Raw genomic sequence first — 20,612 nt, 5'->3', positions numbered from 1 at the left:
AACTCCTCCCTTACATTCAGTCATTCACTGACAAGTCTTCCTATTTCTATGAGATGTTGTGACCACCTCCAAATCAGGACGTGCAAGTTTGCAGAAGACCTCTTATGTAAGGACAAAATAATTCCCCCTTCTGTTCACATGCACATTCCTGAAAAAAGGTGGTATTGAAGTATGAAAACCCAGAGATTATGTAATTCTGTATATACGGCATTGCCAGCACACAAGCACGGCAGTCAAGGCCCATCCTTCCCACGAGCCACACTTCTAGAGGGCCAAGGCCTATACATCAACTTGACACTATCTCCTCTAGACATTGACAAGCAGTCAGGGCTAAGAACCTACCCCATTGATCACATACCAGGAAGTCAGATTAGACACCTATACCAGCACGCCAGGACACATGAGTCTTGTTTTGCTGCCTTTTGCCACAATTATCCCCTTTTCAATCCCATCAATAGTGGTTTCACTGCAGTGTCATTGGCTTGTTAGAGCCATTTATTGTTTTTTTAAATCAACTGGGTCATTCCAGTACTGAATTACTCACAGGGGTCTCGACCATTTTTCACTTTCTCTGTCAGCAACTGGAGGAGCAGACACAGGAAATGTGATAAAGAAAATAAAACAGGTTAGCATGTTCTAAGAAAATCTGACCCCACAGTGATGGAGTGTCAGACTTAATACTTGGTATCAGACTGCAGGGTTTATTTTGCTGACTCACATCAGGCAGCCAGACCATCTCAGTGATGCAGAAGTTTGACACCCAGTCACAACCCCCAGAGACATTTTTCCTCCTCCTCCCCAGTGTCCCTTCTCCCTCCCAAGATAGACGGAGGCTTTCTAATGTAATAATTATGTAATAATTATGACAGAGCTAGTAGCGGGCTTTGATGCCTTGCACCAAAAAGAATTACAAGTATTTTTGAACAATAAGAAGGCAGGGGTTCCTTTAGGTCACAACTGAATTACTATGGACTGTGGAAAAGATAAGCACTGAACACCATGCCTCAGCTAAGGAGGCAACAGTTTGTCCAGATGACAGGAAGAGATCCCAGCAACCAGCCTACCTTCCTTCCTGCCAGTTTAATCCGTGGGGTGAAGCTGTTACATAGGAGCTGGCTTTTGGATGTGTAGAAACTGGAAAGGAAAAACATAAGCTTGTTTAGTTAACTTTTAGGAAATAGGCATTTTAAATAGAAGTGTTGAGTTTCGGTTATTTTCTGCCTGTACAGGCTGGGAAAAGGGAAGAATTTTGAGCCAGGCTCTTTCTGGAAAAGAGATGAAGTAGACATCAGGAAAGATTCGGATAGATGGTTACAAAAGCACCTTAGTTCAAGAAAAAGTTGGAATCTATAAAGGCCCCACCCTTAGACTCTCAGATGCAACTTAACCCACAGTTCACCTCAATAATCTAACAATTGAACTCTCTCATTTCCTTCCTCTTTCTCCAGAAAATTGTTCACGTCCATTAACTTTTGCAAGATGTGATGCTATGTGCCATTGGTGACTCTCTCCCTAATTTACTTAGCTCCTAATGATCTCACCATAATTGTTTATAAGCTGCTCCCATCTGAATTTGCAACCAGTCAACTATTTGCAATAATGTGCATCTTGCAGTAAGAAAAGATTCAGATGAGAAGTCCTAGAGCACTCTTTCATATAAGGCAAAGAGCTGATGAGAAGATCAATCTACTTGGAAGGACAGAATATGAGCAATCTGTGTGAGTGGTCAAGACACCCAGGCATGCAAAGACATGAAGAGGAAACTTGCCTATACTAGGAGCAGCTATATTGATATTGTTGAATGTGTGCACGTGTGCGTGGGGGGGGGGGGAGCGGGAGGGGGGATAATTCAACCTCTGGCCCAGCCTCTTATGAAAACAGAGAATACGGTCAGAGTACTTAACAAAAAGATACTTGAAATAATGAAATATAACTATACCATGGCCTGGTGGTTGAGAACATCACACTATAGGTCTCAGTGTTTCACTAGGATCATATACTTGCTCCAGTCTTTACCCACATCAGACCCATTTTCCTTACCCGTAACAGCTTATTCAGGATTTACTCCTGAGTTGATTGAAGTGATCTGACTAGTCCATTCTGATTTCTGTAACTTCCTGCATTTGCCTAAGCAAACTTCAAAGACAGAAATGAGTCTGCTGGACATGGAGCCTCAGAGCAAGACTCCTTCCTTTACAAGTTGCTCTATAACCTTCGAAATTTTGTATGTATGCACTTTGCTTTACTTGTGCTTTGCATGCTGTGACAAAGTTCCTCCTCTACCTTGGTGGGTCTTGCACTTCTTGGCAGATTTGCTTGCCTTGGAGCTTCACGGCAGCCTTCAGCTTGGCCGTTTTTCTGAACGCACAGTCCAGGTCAACTCCTCCTGTGTCTGACCAGGAGTTGGGAGGATTTGCGGGGAACCTGGGCTCGCCCTCTACTCCAGGTTCCAGCTCAGGGCCCTGTGGAATGCAGCTGTCTAGAGTGCCTCCTGGAACAGCTGTGCGACAGCTACAACTCCCTGAGCTACTTCCCCATGGCCTCCTCCCAACACCTTCTTTATCCTCACCATAGGACCTTCCTCCTGGTGTCTGATAATGCTTGTACCCCTCAGTCCTCCAACAGTCCACGTTCTCCCTCTCAGCTCCTAGTGCCTCTTGCTCCCAGCTCCTCACACGCACACCACAAACTGAAGTGAGCTCCTTTTTAAAACCCAGGTGCCCTGATTAGCCTGCCTTACTTGATGCTAGCAGCTTCTTGATTGACTGCAGGTGTTCTAATCAGCCTGTCTGTCTTAATGGTCTCCAGAAGGTTCCCGATTGTTCTGGAACCTTCCCTGTTACCTTACCCAGGGAAAAGGGACCTACTTAGCCTGGGGCTAATATATCTGCCTTCTATTACTCTCCGGTAGCTGTCTGGCCCGACCCTGTCACAATGCATAGAAACTAACAACATGGAATGAAATGAAGACTTCAGCAGGTCAGTGGAGAAGAACATGCAGCATGAAGGCTCAGCGCTAGCTGTTATTTACCTATAACCCTAACAACACACCTACCTATGGTTTATCCAGTGTGGAATATTGTAGTCATCTCCTAAGCGAGAATCTCCGGGACCACTGCGATTGTGCAGCTAAAAGAAGAGAGAGTTCACAGGTGCAATAATTACTGTGAGTTTTGTCCAACTAGTCTCATAATAAGCAGCACTTTCAAGGGAGCCAAGATTCTGTTACCTTGAAGAGCGGAACAGCATGCAGTGGTTGCTCCCCCATGCACACTAAATCTACACCAATCCCTGAAAACAAAGAAATGAAGGGGTCAAGCCACATATTATCCAGAACTGTTGCTGCTGGCCTAATCCAAACAGGTCACAAGTCTGAGTTAAAGTTACATAAATCTGCTGTATTTGAACCAAATGTTTAAATCTGATTACAATAAACTGCTATTGATCCCATGCTTTCTTTGCATTAACTACTGAGAAGCAGAAGCAGCCTTCTTTATAAGCAGGCTGCTCTTTCTCGTCTAATATTTAATACAATGGATTTGCTTCCACGACAGTGATCTGCAATGCCAAAAAATGATGGAGAGCATAGGTGTGCCCAGATGTTGTTATTGCTGTGGTTTACCTATACAGCGTGCAGGAAGGGAGACAGGAAAAGTTTCCCCCATGACAAATGCATATCAGATAAAATTGTCTTTCAACGGAAAGTTCCTCATGGCCTGATTTTAAGAAGTGCTGAGCACTCACAAATCCCAGTGAAACTAACTGGAGCTGCAATATTACACTTGACCGCATTATTGCACTTAATATGGAAATAAGTCTTCCAGCTATAAACGATCATTGAGATGGATACAGGACTTTGCGATTGTGACTTTTGGAGAGCTAAGGTTGTTTGCATACATGGAGGTTGTAAAACATTGCCAGTTAGTTATGAAAACTATTTTACCATTATCTATCATGCGCTGTTTGGTCAGGATCATGAGCAGACGGTCCACTTCAAACACACCCACCCCAGGTGTGATAACCACAGACATCTGTCCAGTCCGGTCAAAGTTGCGGTTTATGTAATGCTTGTCAAACACTATGAAATAAATCAGAATCAAGGAACAGACATATTTTAAAATAAAATTATGTTAAAGTTTTCATAAGCGCTCAAGAAATAAACTCACTACTGATGGTGCTAGGAAGCAACCTTCCCCAAACACAGGAGTGCAGCCAGTTAGTGCCTACAAGGCCATGACCAAAAATGTTTGCACCCTGATTTTGAAAGACATGGTGGATTGGCAGTAGAGTTAGGCAGAAGGGCACAGATGATGGGTGTAGGCATCTATATACATGGGTGCCTGTCCTGTCAGCTAGAGTTTGCTTTATTGCCACTTACACAAGATGTCAATGACAGTGAGCAACAGGATCAAATAGTATGATATGCCTCTTTACAAAAAAATAAAGCCACTGCATTATGGTGACTGGAGGACTCTGATGTATAGAAGCCACACCAATACACATTTAGACAAAGGAAAATAAAATATTTAATGCAGACAAAGTTTTGCAGTTTGTTCCAAGAACCTAAACTGCCCAGCTTCAGATCTTTCATCTTTAAGTTCTCACTGAAATAGATACAGACTAGTTACTGTTGAATGAAAGAAGTGACAACTTAAATAGTTTTCCCCTCCTTGCTTTCACAGGTTAGTGTTAGGCAAGCAGCACTCCACAGAAAGCTATTGGCTGCAACTTTCTGTGGTCCCACCTCTCTGTACTTTGCACAAATTTATGCTTCATTACTCACCATTGAATGAAAGATTTATGGCCTCCAGGTAGTTCCCTTGTGCTGAGGTAGAATTATACCCTGGGGGGAAGCCATCTGGACAAGAGATTGAAAGAAGTAATTTCATTTTTAATATAGGCAGACAAATGGACACTTCCTACACTTCAGAGTTATTCCCACACCTCTCCCCTATGCAGAATCACAACCTGTGCTTCCTAGGCCACCTCAGACAGAGCCACAAGAAACTGGAGGCAGCAGGACTGTCATTTGTGGCATAAGCATTGGAACTGGCAGCCTCAGTGTAGAGTGTTGCTAGACGGAGAGCTAGAAGCTTTGCAGCTAAGTTTCACTTAAAAAAACCACCACCACCACCACCACCCCCCGCTTTCCCCCCTGGCAAAAAACCCCAAAACACCTAAGGAAGATCTCCCTACCTGCCTGCTCCAGTCGCACCAGCACCGGGTACTGAATAAAAAGTTTTTTAATGGTCACAAGCAATGACGTCCACTCTTCTCGTCTCTCATTCTGAACTACAACCCTGAAAGGAACACAACTTTTGAGGACCATAGAAGGAAGGAGAGCACGAGGCTTCTCAGGGGAAGTTTTAAGAGGCACAGAGGATGCACAAGCTACAGCTTGAGGAAATGAATGATAGAGAGGAGAGTGAATACTTCTGCAACTCTGTCTCCCAGGTGAGATAGCCTCCACACATCTTATTATGTGTATTGGTATCCATTCATACCCACAATGTGCCAGGTGCTGTACAAACATCAAGGCAGGCAAGGTCCCTGCCCTGAAGACCTTACAATCTATGGCTTATACAAGATCTTACATTATAGCCTACATGTAGGACAGAAATATAGTAACATGTTCTATGTTTAATATGGAAAAGCATCATTTCTTTTTAAAGGAGGAACTGGCATTCCAAGCTGGACCAACTTTACCAGCTGGCGAAAGCTTCAATAACCATATCCCATCCTGATCAGTAGACACAGAACTTAACTGGAAATATAATCAAAGTTTCAGCACTGGCACCCCACAAAGGGTTAACCTGTCCTTTGGCTACTCAAAAAAGTAAAAATTCTAAAGACAGCCAAGTCTTACATAAAATGCTACCATCAGCACTACAGAGAAAGCCCTAAAGCCTCTGAAGTTTGTCACTGATTTCTATAACTAAGCAGCAGGATGACTGTGTTGTGTACCATCCACTCAGAAAGACAATTCAGCAAATGTGAGTGTAGGGAGAACTGATCAATATGCCAGGACTCAGAGAGGGGTGTCTCTCATTGTGCTAAGATCTTGCCCTTGTGATGTATTCTAGCAAGAAATGGGTCTCATTAGTAAGAATTACATATGTGTTTGTTCAAAAATATCCCTTAACACACAAAACTGTCACAGGGGAAAATATACTTGTAGAAATCTTCATAAAATCTTCCTTCGTGATCCTGCCGAATTGAGGCACGGTATATTTCAGGAAACTCATCTGAAATGGAGAGGAAAGCAAGGATGAAGATGGTTCATTCAGAAATCTGAAGGGGGTCCCAAAACGCTTACTCCCCTTTTTAGCCAAGGGAAGTTATTTCTAGAGAACATCTAAATCTGTAAGAAAAACTTCAGATCTCTCTGACAATATTAAATTTGGTTTAAAAATGAAGTTACAGGGGTCTTTCTACAAGAGTGAGTACTTTGGAGACAATTTGCATATATGCCCTTGTCATAAAAATAAAGGGAAGGGTAACCACCTTTCTGTATACAGTGCTATAAAATCCCTCCTGGCCAGAGGCAAAACCCTTTACAGGTGAAAGGGTTTTGCCTTTCAAAGGGTTTCACCTTCCCTTTATTTTTATGACACGCCCCCCAAATCACAGATAGGGTGAAAACACTGGCTGTGATTTCTTCCTGGAGCTCTAGGAGAAAACAGAGTTAATAAGACACATGCACCTCTAAATATACTACCAACTGTATAAAGACTAACAATATTTTCTACATCTCAAGGACGATTTTAACCACTTGATTCTGGGAAACTTTCACGGGAGAGTGCATCAGCCACTTTGTTAGAAGCTCCTGAGATGTGTTGTATGTCGCAATCAAAATCTTGGAGAGCTAAACTCCACCAAATAAGTTTTTTGTTATTTCCCTTGGTGGTATGAAGCCACTGTAGCACAGCATGGTTGGTTTGCAGGTGGAAACGCCGTCCCCAAACGTATGGGCGTAGCTTTTCCAAAGCGTAGATAATTGCGTAACATTCCTTTTCACTGATTGACCAGTGGCTTTCCCTCTGAGACAGCTTCTTGCTGAGAAACATGACAGGATGGAACTCTTGATCCGGTCCTTCATGCATTAAAACTGCTCCCACACCACACTCGGACGCATCTGTGGTTACTAGGAACGGTTTGTCAAAATCTGGGGCCCTTAGCACAGGGTCAGACATGAGTGTCGCTTTAAGCTGGTTAAAGGCCTTCTGACACTCTTCAGTCCACTGAACTGCATTTGGCTGTTTCTTTTTGGTTAGGTCCGTCAGTGGGGCAGCGAGGTTATCTTAGCTTCTTAACCCTTTACAGGTGAAAGGGTTTTGCCTCTGGCCAGGAGGGATTTTATAGCACTGTATACAGAAAGGTTGTTACCCTTCCCTTTATTTTTATGACAGCCCCACATCCTTTCATGTTAGGTTTTTCCTTAAAGGATTCACATAGGGACTGATCAAGCACCCACTGTGTTTGGCACGGACTCCTTTGGACAGAGAGTGCATCCACCTAACACAAAAAGGGCAGCTGTGCTCACCTTTTGAAATATACTTGAGTTACAGTACAAGAAAATAAGGTTCTCTGCAAGTTTACAGATACACTGATCCCTTCTCATCCCCACCATTTCTGAGGAGAACAAGGACTTAACAGAAATCATAAAAACAGACTCAGAGTTGTGCAAGTTGTACATATGCAATATAGAGGAACGTACGTATCTCCTGAAGCATCCACTGTCACTGATACTCCCTGCGTAACACATTCCTAATGAACTCCAGAACACAGCACCCAATAATGGAATTAAGTTCCTCATTGGCGCAAACTATTGTTAGCTAACACCAGCCTCTAAGAGATAAGGGGGACAGACTGAAGACAAGAGTATGGAAAGGTGGGGCAGGGGAAGGAGGAGAAATTATTATTCAATAGCTTCTTACCTATGGATTTTGCATCATAAAAAGTGCGAGAAAATAGAACCACTGTCACCTCATGGCTACAGTTCTTCTCCTGTTCAAGAGGAATAGAAAGAAGTTGTGGGGGGGAGAAGAAAAATAGTTCTTCTCCCTGAAATCGCACACTCATCAGTAAGTGACTAATAGTGCACACACACAAAAGAATAGGGAGCAGAGATTATCACAAACAAAAGGAGAGCAAACACTGATACACCTGTAATCAACAATGCACGGCGCTTATATGGCTGTACAACACTGCTGTGTAGGTCCTGTAGTGCCAAGCTAGTAGTAGGGCATAGGAGGCATACTACGCACCATTCTCTAAGAAGACGACTTCTTGCCAATGCAACAAACGGCACTAATGAGCTGTAGAGAGCACCTTAACCAGATCTCCCAGTCTCCCTTCAGAAGGGAAATATGGGCCCAGGTGAGGACTTGAGAGAAAGAAACACTGAGATATCCAAGAGGATAACCAGAGGGCAACTTCTTCTCCTCCTCTTCCCCCAGTCCCAATATTAAAACAAACTATACTCACATCTCACAGTTTCCAGCTGCATAAAGTCTTACACGGCTCCTATCAGTTTCATAACATTGCCAAAAAGCAGCACGGAGATAAGACAACCCTAAAGTGCGCACTTCTCACCTCCTGGACACCTGGCAATGTCAGTCACACTTTGCATGCATTTGACATGTTCAAGATTTAGGGCTCTTGATTATTTAAATCTACCCTTGCCCTCTAATTTGTTGATTTCACATTCACCCCCATCTTAAGTGTCTTATTCAAGATTGCTGTGATTTTCTTATTTAAACTAAACTTTTTGGTGCCAGGGCCCTTGTTTGTGAAGGTCCATGACTAAGGGAGTCATGGCCACTGGAAATTACAATTGATGACTCAGTAAATGTGTAAAAAAATCAGGGTCTTATCTTTTAACTTTGAATAGTCAGCTTGTGGCTCTTTTTAAAGAGGATATCAGCACATTAGATAAACAATTGATACTGGAGAATGGACAAATACATGGGATGACTTGTTCTTTTAGAAGCAGGCTCTATACGAAACTGCAGCAGTACCTTCCATTTGGTGAAAAGATCAGCAAGGAAACCGTTCACAGCTTTCTCAAAGTACAGGTCCCCTGCAAAAAAAGCAGCACAAAGGTATCAGAAAGCTGCCATTATTTTTATTACACACGCACCCACACACTTCCCTGTTTTAAGGTAAACTTATCTTGAGGGTTCCAGTACAAAAAGTTGTATTAGGATCAGGGCAGCCCACCTTACAGGCATTAAGAGTCACTACTGATGTTACCAGAGAAAGGAACACGACAAACAACAACAAGCAGGGCTAAGGTTTTAGATGATGGGAAGAAAAGCACAACTTTGGTGTCAATAGCAACTGACCCTAACTTCATATTTCCAATGCATTGTCTACGTACCAGGCAGGACATTTAAATCAAGTACGTGAGAAAAAGTTATCTACATACCATAGATGTCAAAATCCCACATTTCACAGCTCATCTGGATAAAGATGTAAACCATGGCTGAAGTTGAGCGGAACACCACCTAACGAGGAGTGAGAGATAGTGTCATGTGGTGACATACCTGCTGAAGGCTTCATAAGGTTATGAACTAGAAGGAAGCTGTTTAGCTCCTGAGCAGTTATCCCAACATTCTCTAACATGGGCATTAATTATTAAGCTACACATAAGCTCTGCTTACATAGGATACACTGCAGTAACCTCTGAGGGTTTTGCTTTTCAAAGTCCTGTGTAATTCTTAATATAGTTGAACTCATTGCACTGGAGAGTGTTAATCGTGTGATTTCTGGAATTTGTTATTCTCCACATCCTTCATAGCCAGCAGCATGTGTCACCATTAATTTGTGAGTGATCAATAATGAAAAGGAACTTGCAAGGGTTTCACTTAAAGTGTTTGTTGGTGAATGGGGCAGCACATTGTCCTTTGGTAAAATTCCATTTTGTTCAGAGTTTACATTTCAGCGTCTCTGTTATATTTTCTGCCAGTTCAGAAAACAAAAAACAAACAGTTAATGAAAACTTTCTGTTAGGGCTGTCAAGCAATTAAAAAAATTAATCACGATTAATTGAGCTGTTAAACAATAATAGAATATGATTTATTTAAATATTTTTGAATGTTTGCTACATTTTGAAATCTATTGATTTCAATTACAACACAGAATACAAAGTGTACAGTGCTCACTTTATATTTATTTTTGATAACAAATAAAACAATGTAAAATTTTAGAGCCTACAAGTCCACTCAGTCCTACTTCTTCTTCAGTCAATCGCTCAGACAAACAAGTTTGTTTACATTTGCAGAAGATAATGCTGCCTGCTTCTTGTTTACAGTCACCTGAAAGCGAGAACAGACGTTTGCATGGCCCTGTTGTAGCTGGTGTTGCAAGATATTTACATGCCAGATGCACTAAAGATTCATATGTCCCTTCATGCTTCAACCACTTTTCCAGGGGACATGCGTCCATGCTGATGATGGGTTCTGCTCGATAACGATCCAAAGCAGTGTGGACTGACGCATGTTCATTTTCATCATCTGAATTAGATACTAACAACAAAAGGTTGATTTTCTTTTGCGGTGGTTTGGGTTCTGCAGTTTCCGCATCAGAGTGTTGCTCTTTTAAGATTTCTGAAAGCATGCTCCACACCTCGTCCCTCTCAGATTTTGGAAGGCACTTCAGATTCTTAAATCTTGGATCGAGTGTTGTAGCTATCACATTGGTATCTTTTTTTCATTTTGTCACATTTGCAGTGAAAGTGTTCTTAAAATGAACAACTTGTGCTTGGTCATCATCCGAGACTGCTATAACATGAAATATATGGCAGATTGCGGGTAAAACAGATCAGGAGACATACAATTCTCCCCCAAGGAGTTCAGTCACAAATTTAAATAACACTTTTTTTTTTTAAACAAGTGTCATCAGCATGGAAGCCTGTCCTCTGGAACCATGGCTGAAGCATGAAGAGGCATATCAATCTTTAGCGCATCTGGCATGTAAATATCTTGCAATGCCAGGTATAATAGTGCCATGCGAATGCCTGTTCTCACTTTTAGGTTATATTGTAAATAAGAAGTGGGCAGCATTATCTCCTGTAAATGTAAAGAAACTTGTTTGTCTTAGCGATTGGCTGAACAAGAAGTAGGACTGAGTGGACTTGTAGGCTCTAAAGTTTTACATTGTTTTGTTTTTGAGTTCAGTTATGTAACCAAAAAAACCCTATATTTGTAAGTTGCACTTTCAAGATAAAAGAGACTGCACTACAGCAGGGGTTCTCAAACTGTGGGTTGGGACCCCAAAGTGGGTCGTGAGCCCATTTTAATGGGGTTACCAAGCCTGGTGTTGGCCCTGGGCCCCAGCAAGTCTGAAGCCCAAGCCCCACTGCCCAGAGCTAAGGTTACATGCCCCCTGCCTAGGGCAAAAGCCCTTGGGCTTCAGCTTTGGCCGCTCACCTGCGGCGATGGTGCTCGGGTGGCAGGGCTTGGGCGGGCTCGGTCTTCGGTCCCCCTTCCTGGGGTCATGTAGTAATTTTTGTTGTCTGAAGGGGATCACGGTGCAATGAAGTTTGAGAACTGCTGCACTACAGTACTTCCATGAGGTGAATTGAAAAATACTATTTCTTTTATTTACCATTTTTATAGTGCAAATATTTGTAATAAAAATAAAGTGAGCACTGTAACCTTTTTATTCTGTGTTGTAATTGAAATCAATATATTTTAAAATGTAGAAAACATCCAAAAATATTTAATAAATTTCAACTGGTATTTTATTATTTAACAGTGTGATTAATTGTGATTACTTTTTTAATCGCGATTAATTTTGAGTTAATCGCGTGAGTTAACTGCGATTAATCAACAGCCCTACTTTCTGCTCATAGCAACCTCAGTCCAAAGAAAAGAGCAACCAAAGGAGATCATCAAATAGAGAGAAATCTGATATACAGTAACATATTAAACATCAAAACCGCTACCAAACCAGTAATATGGCTATAGCCAATGGCGCAGTGACCAGACACTCACTGGTTTGGTAGCCCTGAAACATCAGCTGAAGGAAAGGGAGAAAAATTTTTAAAAAATCCTACCCGGGTATCTTCACTGATGTACCCACATGTGACCTTCTCGCTCTTAACCCATAGCTCACCCACTTGTGCCCTATAAGCAAAACAAAGAAAGGAATTCAATGCAAAAATAACCTTTGTTAAAGAGAGTTGGTATGGAGATTAGAGAACTACACGCTATGTTCTAGCTAGAGATACGACAAACATTGCATTCAATTGGGACATTAATATAGCCCTTAACGGTCTTTGGGTAAAATCAATTGAAACAAAACATACTTTAAATGGCTGCCCCTACATGGCACCAGTGCCAAGTGACCTCCCATTGCAGCTCCCTACCACAACCATTCCCTCTTATCACCTCAACACCAATCCAAAGGAACCCTTCTTTTGCTCCCTCTCACCAAATCTCTTGTCACAACAGTATTCCGTTATCACCAAATACCAAAGGCAAATTATGTGGCACTCACCTAAACCAAATGAGTAGATTTGTCCCATCACTAACTCCCACAAGTCACCAAATGACATAAAGAAGACCACTTAAATGTGGAGCTTTAAGGTCTTTTGCATACTGCTCAGAATTCCTGCCACAGGTTTATTTTTTATCAGGTGCAATTCATTCCTTTTCATGCCAGATCAGAAACAAGCAGCCTGCACTACACCCATGAAGTGACCAAACAAAGAATTATGCCGCTGAATCAGTGTCAGAACACAGGGACACAATGAAAATTCCAGGCAGTGTAACCATGGGAAATGTACTTTATGGCTCTCTTGGAACAGAAAGCGTTCAAGATAATTTCAGCCACAGTAAACAGCTGACATACATTCAGTTATTCCTGTAATGAGGCCCAGTGTTGCTCAGACAAACAGGTCATGTCCTCATTTGGTATACTTTCCTCTGCCCCATCAGTCATTGACTTAAGAGGGATCACTACCAACAGAATTCTCAAGGCCAGCCTAGTACTTAGTGTTCTGCACTAGCATGATCACTCCCTTGACCAGCATCAATAGCGATATCTATCAAACAGCACATAGCAGGGAAAGCCTATACCTACACCTCTGGGTGACATAAGATCAGCAGTGACAGTCTCTACAGGAAACATCATCCTCATTGCTGGAAACAGTTAAGCACAATACATGAAGTACAGGAGGTTAGTGATCAAACAGCCCCAGAAGACTGGAAGAAAGTGAATGCTGTGCCAATATTTAAAAAGGGTATATGGGATGACTTGGGCTTGTCAGTCTGACATTGATCCTGGGCAAAATAATGGAATGAATGATACAGGACTCTATTAATTAAGAATTAAAGGAGGGTAATATAATTAATGCCAATTCACATGGGTTTATGGGAACTAGATCTGAGCAAACTAATTTGATATATTTTTGATGAGATTATAAATTTGGTTAATAAAGATAACAGTGTCGATTAATATATCTGAACATCTGTAAGACATTTGATGTGGTACTGCACAATATTTTCATTAAGAAACTAAATGATACCAATGCAACATGGCACATATTAAATGGATTAGAAATTGGGTGGCAGATCTCAAAATGTAATTGTAAACGGGGGACACAGAGAGGATACGGTTCCAGTGGGGTCCTGCACGGATTGGTTCTATACGATTTAACATTTTTATCAGTGACCTGAAAGAAAACATAAAATCATCATTGAAAGTTTGCAGATGGTGCAAAGAATGGGGGGGATGGTAAACAATGAAGAGAACAGGTCACAGATACAGAGCAATCTGGATCATTCGATAAGATGTGCACAATCAACCACTGTGTTTTAATATGGCCAAAAGTAAAGTAATACATCTAGGAACAAAGAATGTAAACCATACTTACCAGATGGGGAACTTTATCCTGGGAAGCAGTGACACTGAAAATGACTTGGGAGTCATGACGGATAATATCAGCTGAATATGAGCTCCCAGTGTGATATTGTGGCCTACAGGGCTAATGTGATGCTTGTAAACTGTGCAACCTTGAGTAGGAGTAGAGAGATTATATTATGTCTGTATTTGGCACTGGTGCAACTGCTGCTGGAATACTGTATCCAGTTCTGTTGTCCACAATTCAAGAAGGATGTTGATAAATTGGAGAGGATTCAGAGAACAACCATGGGAATGAATAAAGGATTGGAACTGAGAATATGCCTTACAGTGAAAGATCCCAGGAGCTCAATCCATTTAGCTTAACACAGGGAAGGGTAAGGGGTCACTTGATCACAGTTTTTAAAGTACCTAACAGGGGTGAACAGAAATTTGATAATAGAGGGATCTTCAACCTCCCAAATAACGGTATAACAAGAATCTATAGCTGAAAGCTGAAGCTAGACAAAGTCAGACTAGAAATAAGGCTCAAATTTTTTTAACAATGAGGATAATTAACCACTGGAACAACTTGCCCAAGGTTGTGGTAGATTATCCATCACTGGTAATTTTTAAATCAAGATTGGATGTTTTCCTAAAAGATATGATCTAGTTCAAAAAGGAATTAATTCAGGGGAAGTCCCATGATCTGTGTTATTCTGAAAGCCAGACTAAATGATCACAATGTTCTCTTCTGGCTTTATAATCCACAAATCGATTAAATAGGTAAATTGGGGAGAAAAGGGATACTTAGAGCTTTGAGATGGGAAGAGGGAATGTACTAGAGAATAAGATATTTCAGAGACTTGAGTGCAGAAAATTTACCTGCCCTTTGTTTGTTCTCATATTGGGTGTGCTCAGCTCATTGATCTAATGGCAAAGGCAACAACAGATAGGTTTACTGTACCTGGGCAGGATGGCTAAAAGCAGCAGCTTTCTGCCTTGACATTTTCATTAATTAATGGCTAGCAGAGTTAAAAATATGGTATACAAACCCCCAAGGCATTTCTTCTTTCATTCAGTTACTTGCACAGCCAGATATCTCTGCATATAAACACTTCTCTACATCTACTCATAAGAATAAATCAGGACAATTCAGCACTCACCGGATACCTGCAAATTCCACCTTTTGTGTGACATAGGCACATGTGCTGACCTAAGACAGAAGAGTTATAGATGATGGAAAAAGCAATAACTCTCAAAGCAGCTAGAATGAATCACAGGAAACAGTTGTTAGAACCCTGAGACCCTGATCCCCCTCCCTGAAGTCCACCTTAAAGGCTGGAGGCCACTTAGCACATTTACAATTAACATCTCAACCTAGAGAGTATTCTGCTACGGCTTGCATAGGTAAAGGGATATAGTTTAATGTAGCAGAGAGCACACGAGCAAGAAAAACAGCTATCCTTTATCTGGTATACTGCTCATCTGATTGGACACTAGCTGCACTCCAGAATACAGAAATGTGGGAATTCTCAGCTGTTGTCTAACAATGGCAATGTCATGAAACAGTTAATTCTAGCACATTTTTGGCTGAAGTTCACTTGGACCCAACCTCTCTCAAATATTCTAAATTCTTTTCACTGAACAAAGAGTATGATGAACAGCCGTTAGCATTGTTGGCTACCAGTGATCCACAGGAATGAACACTATTTTCCAGAAAAAGGTTGTGAAGCAACTTAATTAAATACTGTAATATTGTTACATACAGTTCCCACTCAAGTCCCACTCACTGGTACACAGAAAGGAAGGAGGCATATTTCTGCCCTTGAGCTTTTCCTCAGTGCTCCATAGCTTTGCATGATAGCCATGTTCATGTCTCATGTTCCTGAACAGTGAGAAAAGGCAGTGTCCCCTCCATCCCACACATTACAACCATAGGCCTTACCAAGCTTTTTTTCAGTCGCCACATATCCCCACGCCCAATGTATTGATCCTTAAAGGTCAGCTCCACCAGGTCAAGAGTCACATCCTTAAAAAAGGAATCAGTACATAGATTTCAGTGTGTGTTCCCAATACAACACTCTCTTATATGACCTCATGTTACATGAAAGGCCCTTTCAAAGCAAGTAAATGCTCTTAAAAGGGAAGGCCTAAAACTACAACTACTGAAGAAGCTCATATGGCTGCAATACAGGGACAACCATGAGTGGCAGGCTGGCACATTCTGGGGATTAGTGAAGTTCAAAGTAAAGGTCTAAGCACACTCCCCACCCCCAGCGTTGATCTGAAGCACAAGAGAAAATACCTTTTTACAAAAAACAAACAAAGGGGGAGGGGGAACTTTATTCTAACTCTAAGGCAAATAAGATCTCTGAAGGACTCCCATTTGTGCTAAATTAGGAGTAGTCAATAGGCAGACCATGAGCCAAATCCAGACCACCAGATGCTTTTGAACAGACCCTGAAATCTTTTTATTTACTTATTATGATTATTGTTATTATTTTTATTATTTTCTCTGGAGTCTGGACCTTGACAAAGAAATATGCACCTTGACAAAAAAAAAATGACTTCCCCTGTGCTAAGTGCGGAGGCAGATGGAAATACTGTTATTCACGGTTGTAACATTACATACCTTTGGGTCGACAACATTCACATGGACATCCTGGTATGGTCTCAGTCGGAATACCTGAGCTACAGTCTGATCCACACTTATAGTTTCTGCCATAAGGAAGAGAAAAATAGGAGAATACTTATTCCCATTTAATCCATCCCTTGCTATAGCCCCAATGAGAGAATGGGCCCTGCTTGTGGACATACAAAGTAAGCCATTATTTTGACAATACATTTTAGATCTAGGTATCCACATTCCACTTGAACAATGTGAATGGAAATTGCCATTGTCCTGAGTCTTCCAATCAGTTTGCTGCAGATAGCAGGCATGCAGCCCCCAACAGATCCATGAGAAAAGCAGAGATTTGACAAGTTGCAATAAAGAGAGTCATTTAAAAAAAACCCAAAAACAAACCTAGAAATTGTGGTTAATTTCATTGTGATTTCCTCTGTTAAGCCTTATAGTCACACTATAAGAGTCTGGAATCTTACCTTTTTGCAAATCTTCCTTAAGTGACTTCACTTGCAGGAGCAGAGGGCTGGAACACAAAAGACAGAAGGTGAACAACGACATGGAGAAACCAGCCATCTATCCTGCTGTCACCATGGAGGGCTTGAATTCCTCCATCACAATAAAGGCACCTAGTTATACAGCATAGGGGATAAGCTAGAGCATTAACAATACTCACCTAGCAGAAAAGGTGCTCAGAACCTGACAATTTCTAAGAGAACAAGTTAAAACATCCCTTCCCCTTGATCTGATCAGCCATTACCGTTCTTTACCCTAAAAAAGCTAATTATTATTATACAAACCTATTCCTCAGGACCCATGGGATTAAGGAACCATCGCTATGTAACAGCAAGAAAGAAAATAAAGGCCTGAGGAACTACTTCAAGAACAGCTGTTACTCATCCCAAGTATGGCCAGCAAAGCCTCTAATGCCACATAACACGGAACATATCAGACTACAGAAGAAGGCCATTTGATAAAGTCACCCCTTTATTTCCTTTCAGACAGAAAGATATAGCTCTATGCTACAGCAAAATATCTATATTGCATACCCAGTGGTCCCTCAGTATCTACTCACTCTTCAAGTTGTTACACACTAAAGGAATGGAGAGATTAGTATTTTAGGTGCTCCAGCTACACTTGGCTGATATTAGCAGAAAGACAATTCACCTGTACTCATCATTAGGGTGTGCAATCTCAACCACATCTCCCAGCTTGATGTGAAGAAACACTTTGGGGTTCATCATTAATTCGTCATCTGGAAGACAAAGATAGCAATTCAGTGAGGCAGCCTGCAATCAACAGATAAAAATGAAAACGCAGGAACTTATGCACTGTAATATGCTGCATATCCATCTGTTAATTTACGACTCAGTACATCCGTCATACAGAGTCCTAGGTCCTGCCAGTGGGACCCACAAACTCTGAGTCCACACATATCCATGTGCAGCAATACGACCTGGCACTAGAGCCTCTCCCAATTCTGTAGCTAAGCAAGAGGCAACAGGGATAGCAAAAAAGGAGGCCAAAATGACAAATGAAAAGGTGTCAAAGATATTTTATGTCACAGAAACTAACATTTTTACTGTAATCTGGCACTTGTGGATTTTAATTTATATTCTACTATCAATCGGCTTTCCACCTTCTGACGAGTGACATTGTAGATTACAAAAAGGCTAATCCCTTAATATTTTGTTTGAAAAAGCCTAACAAAAATGGAAATCAGCTTTGTCACTGTTAAATTAGAAAAATTATGGAAAACTGCTGATTATTCATTAAACCAGCAGTCCTAAAAACACTTTTGACTCAATGGATACTGACCACTGCCCCCAAATCCCTTCTTATGTATGACGAGTTTGTAGACCTTGTTGGTTCTCATTTTGAATCCTGGTTCTTCTCAGCTACTCCAAGTAAAGAGAACAGATGACATCTTGTCTCCCTGGTAAGTAAAAACAAAAACAAAGCAAAGAAACTCAGCCCTTTCCTTATTATAAAACTCTTGTACAGCTCTACATTTCAAGAGGAAACTTTGGAGGTTCCAGTCTCACAGAGCAACACCAGCAACACTCATGCTCCATAAACAATGCGCTTGTACCAATTCCATAGCTGCCTAAGATTTCCTATTTGTCAATATGCTTCATGCTGGTCACTTATGACTTGACAGTCACTATTATGATAGAATTTGGGTCTTTCATATGAAAAAGACAGGATGCCACACCTTGAACTAGAGAAGAATTTCTATTATCTGTTGACCGTACAACACAGTTCAGGAGCACTTTCTCTCTCACAGAGTCACACACACACACAGTCCAGAATGTAAAATTCAAGCCTAACTCTTTAACCAAAATGTTGCAGCTTTTCTGAGCTGCAAACTGTCCATAATCCTTCAGACCAATCCCCACCCCCCATGACAAAACCTGGAGTCAATACCTCATCTCGGTGACACAACCCACGGCATAATGACAACCCCCGGGCCAGCAAAAGGCCCCCAGCCAGCACTGCCCGCTACTCAGACAACTACAGGGGTCAAGGAATCCGCAATTAGGGGTGTCAGATCTCCTGCGGTCCAATGCTCCACCCACCCCTGGGAATGAGCTCCCGTGGGAGCAGACACTCCCCTGCAAACAGAAACATAGAAATGAAGGGCTGGAGAGGACCTGGTCCAGACCCCCTACCCCTGAGGCAGGACCAGGTAAACCTAGTGTCTCCATCCCTGACAGGTGTGTGTCCGCCCCAACAATGCAGTGACCATGCCTGAGGGTGGACCCCCCCCCATCCTAGGGAAGGGGCAATTCCTCCCATCCCCATGACAACCACGCCCCCAGAGGGGAGGCAAATTCCCCTGCTCCCCGCGGAGAAGGAAATGAACGAGAGGCAAATAAACCCCCAAGCCAAAAACTACGGGGGTGGGGGAAGGGCCAGAGCAGGCCCCGGCTCCCCGATTCTTACTGGTCCCGGCGGCGGCTAGAGCCAGGGCAGGGGGCGGCTCCCGTGGAGAATCTCCAGCACAGCCCACAGAGCGGCCTCACTTCCTCATCCGGGACTTGCGGAGAGAGCGCGGCACCATAGAGACGGGAGGGGAAAGAGAGGCTTCCTCAGCCGGGAGCGCGGGAGCCGGGGCCCGTGGCCGGGGGGGGGCGGGGGTAGCCGCCGTCGGTCCTGGCCCGGGGGCGGGGCGGGAAGGTGTCCTTCCTAGCCAGCTCCCTCGCGGTCCCCCCAAACCTGTGGGCAGAGACCAAGCCTGAAACATGCAGCCCCCAGCTGACAGTATCAGACAGTCCTAACCAGGTGAAAACGGGGTCGTGATGGGGGAAATGGCTCGCTACTAGCGAACAAGGGGTTAACGCCACTCCTCCCCCGTGGCCGTGACTTGGACAAAACGGAGCGAGGACAGGGTATTGGGTGAGCCCTTTGGCCGGGGTTAGAGGATGAGGCGGTGATGTTCCCTTAAGGGAAAGATCTTCCTGACTGTAACTTCGTACTCAGTTGCGTTTAGCGTCATAGTCTCAAGCATTCTAGAACTTCACAGCCACAGGTGCTGCCTGTTTTGACAGCTTCCGGGGGGTAACTAGAAAGGGTTTACAGTTTAGACGGTAAAATAACCCCAGAGTGGGCTGAATACATTCTGAGATTGAAGGCCCAATGAGTTTATTAGACTGGGATATTGTTACTTATTAGTTAAAAGTAAGCACCATCTGGTTGTTAGGTTGAAATTAAATGTTCAGTTTTTAAATATGAACAATTATAAACAGAAACAAAAGAGGTTGCTAGACTGCTATAAGTAAACTTAAAAATTTTGCTTCTTTCTTTTCCCTCATCATTTTTTACCATAATTTCTTCCTATTTCCTTTTACTTTGCCTTGGTCCTCTTTCCTTCCTGTGTCATGCAGGTTCTTTTCTCCTGGACCAAGAAGAATAGGCTGTAAATCAGCAAAGGCCAAATCCTGAAAACGGATCATCATGGGCACACTCCTGCATTTGTATAGAAACTAAATGTCTTCATGAGGGCATAATGGTGTTCTCACATGGATAGATTTTCAGAATTGGGATAAAAGAAAGAAACTTCAAGAAATAACGGGAAAACACATGCTTTTAGGATAGCTATTGAGGGGACATGAGCACTGCTGATCTTAGGGATCAG

General features: G+C 42.3%; 1 protein-coding gene across 1 annotated transcript in view; it reads right to left on the bottom strand.

The window, feature by feature from the left end:
* Positions 1-19,513, bottom strand: part of DEPDC5 (DEP domain containing 5, GATOR1 subcomplex subunit) — a 65,186-nt gene extending 45,673 nt beyond the window's left edge. The window contains exons 1-19 of the mRNA XM_074972349.1: positions 19,421-19,513; positions 18,293-18,410; positions 17,642-17,729; positions 16,954-17,000; positions 16,484-16,569; positions 15,797-15,880; positions 15,015-15,064; positions 12,062-12,131; positions 9,431-9,509; positions 9,021-9,082; positions 7,938-8,007; positions 6,173-6,245; positions 5,197-5,300; positions 4,784-4,858; positions 3,944-4,078; positions 3,230-3,291; positions 3,056-3,129; positions 1,065-1,134; positions 545-581 (exon numbers count right to left, since the gene is read on the bottom strand). Of these exons, the coding sequence (XP_074828450.1) occupies positions 545-581; positions 1,065-1,134; positions 3,056-3,129; positions 3,230-3,291; positions 3,944-4,078; positions 4,784-4,858; positions 5,197-5,300; positions 6,173-6,245; positions 7,938-8,007; positions 9,021-9,082; positions 9,431-9,509; positions 12,062-12,131; positions 15,015-15,064; positions 15,797-15,880; positions 16,484-16,569; positions 16,954-17,000; positions 17,642-17,729; positions 18,293-18,350 (1,324 nt within the window). The 5' untranslated portion in view covers positions 18,351-18,410; positions 19,421-19,513. The remainder of the gene's footprint in view (positions 1-544; positions 582-1,064; positions 1,135-3,055; positions 3,130-3,229; positions 3,292-3,943; positions 4,079-4,783; positions 4,859-5,196; positions 5,301-6,172; positions 6,246-7,937; positions 8,008-9,020; positions 9,083-9,430; positions 9,510-12,061; positions 12,132-15,014; positions 15,065-15,796; positions 15,881-16,483; positions 16,570-16,953; positions 17,001-17,641; positions 17,730-18,292; positions 18,411-19,420) is intronic.
* Between the last annotated feature and the right edge of the window lie 1,099 nt (positions 19,514-20,612).

The sequence above is a fragment of the Natator depressus genome, chromosome 15 (genome assembly GCF_965152275.1).
Source record: "Natator depressus isolate rNatDep1 chromosome 15, rNatDep2.hap1, whole genome shotgun sequence".
In the NCBI taxonomy this organism is placed as follows: domain Eukaryota; kingdom Metazoa; phylum Chordata; order Testudines; family Cheloniidae; genus Natator; species Natator depressus.
This window is presented reverse-complemented; position numbering and strand designations above follow the sequence as displayed.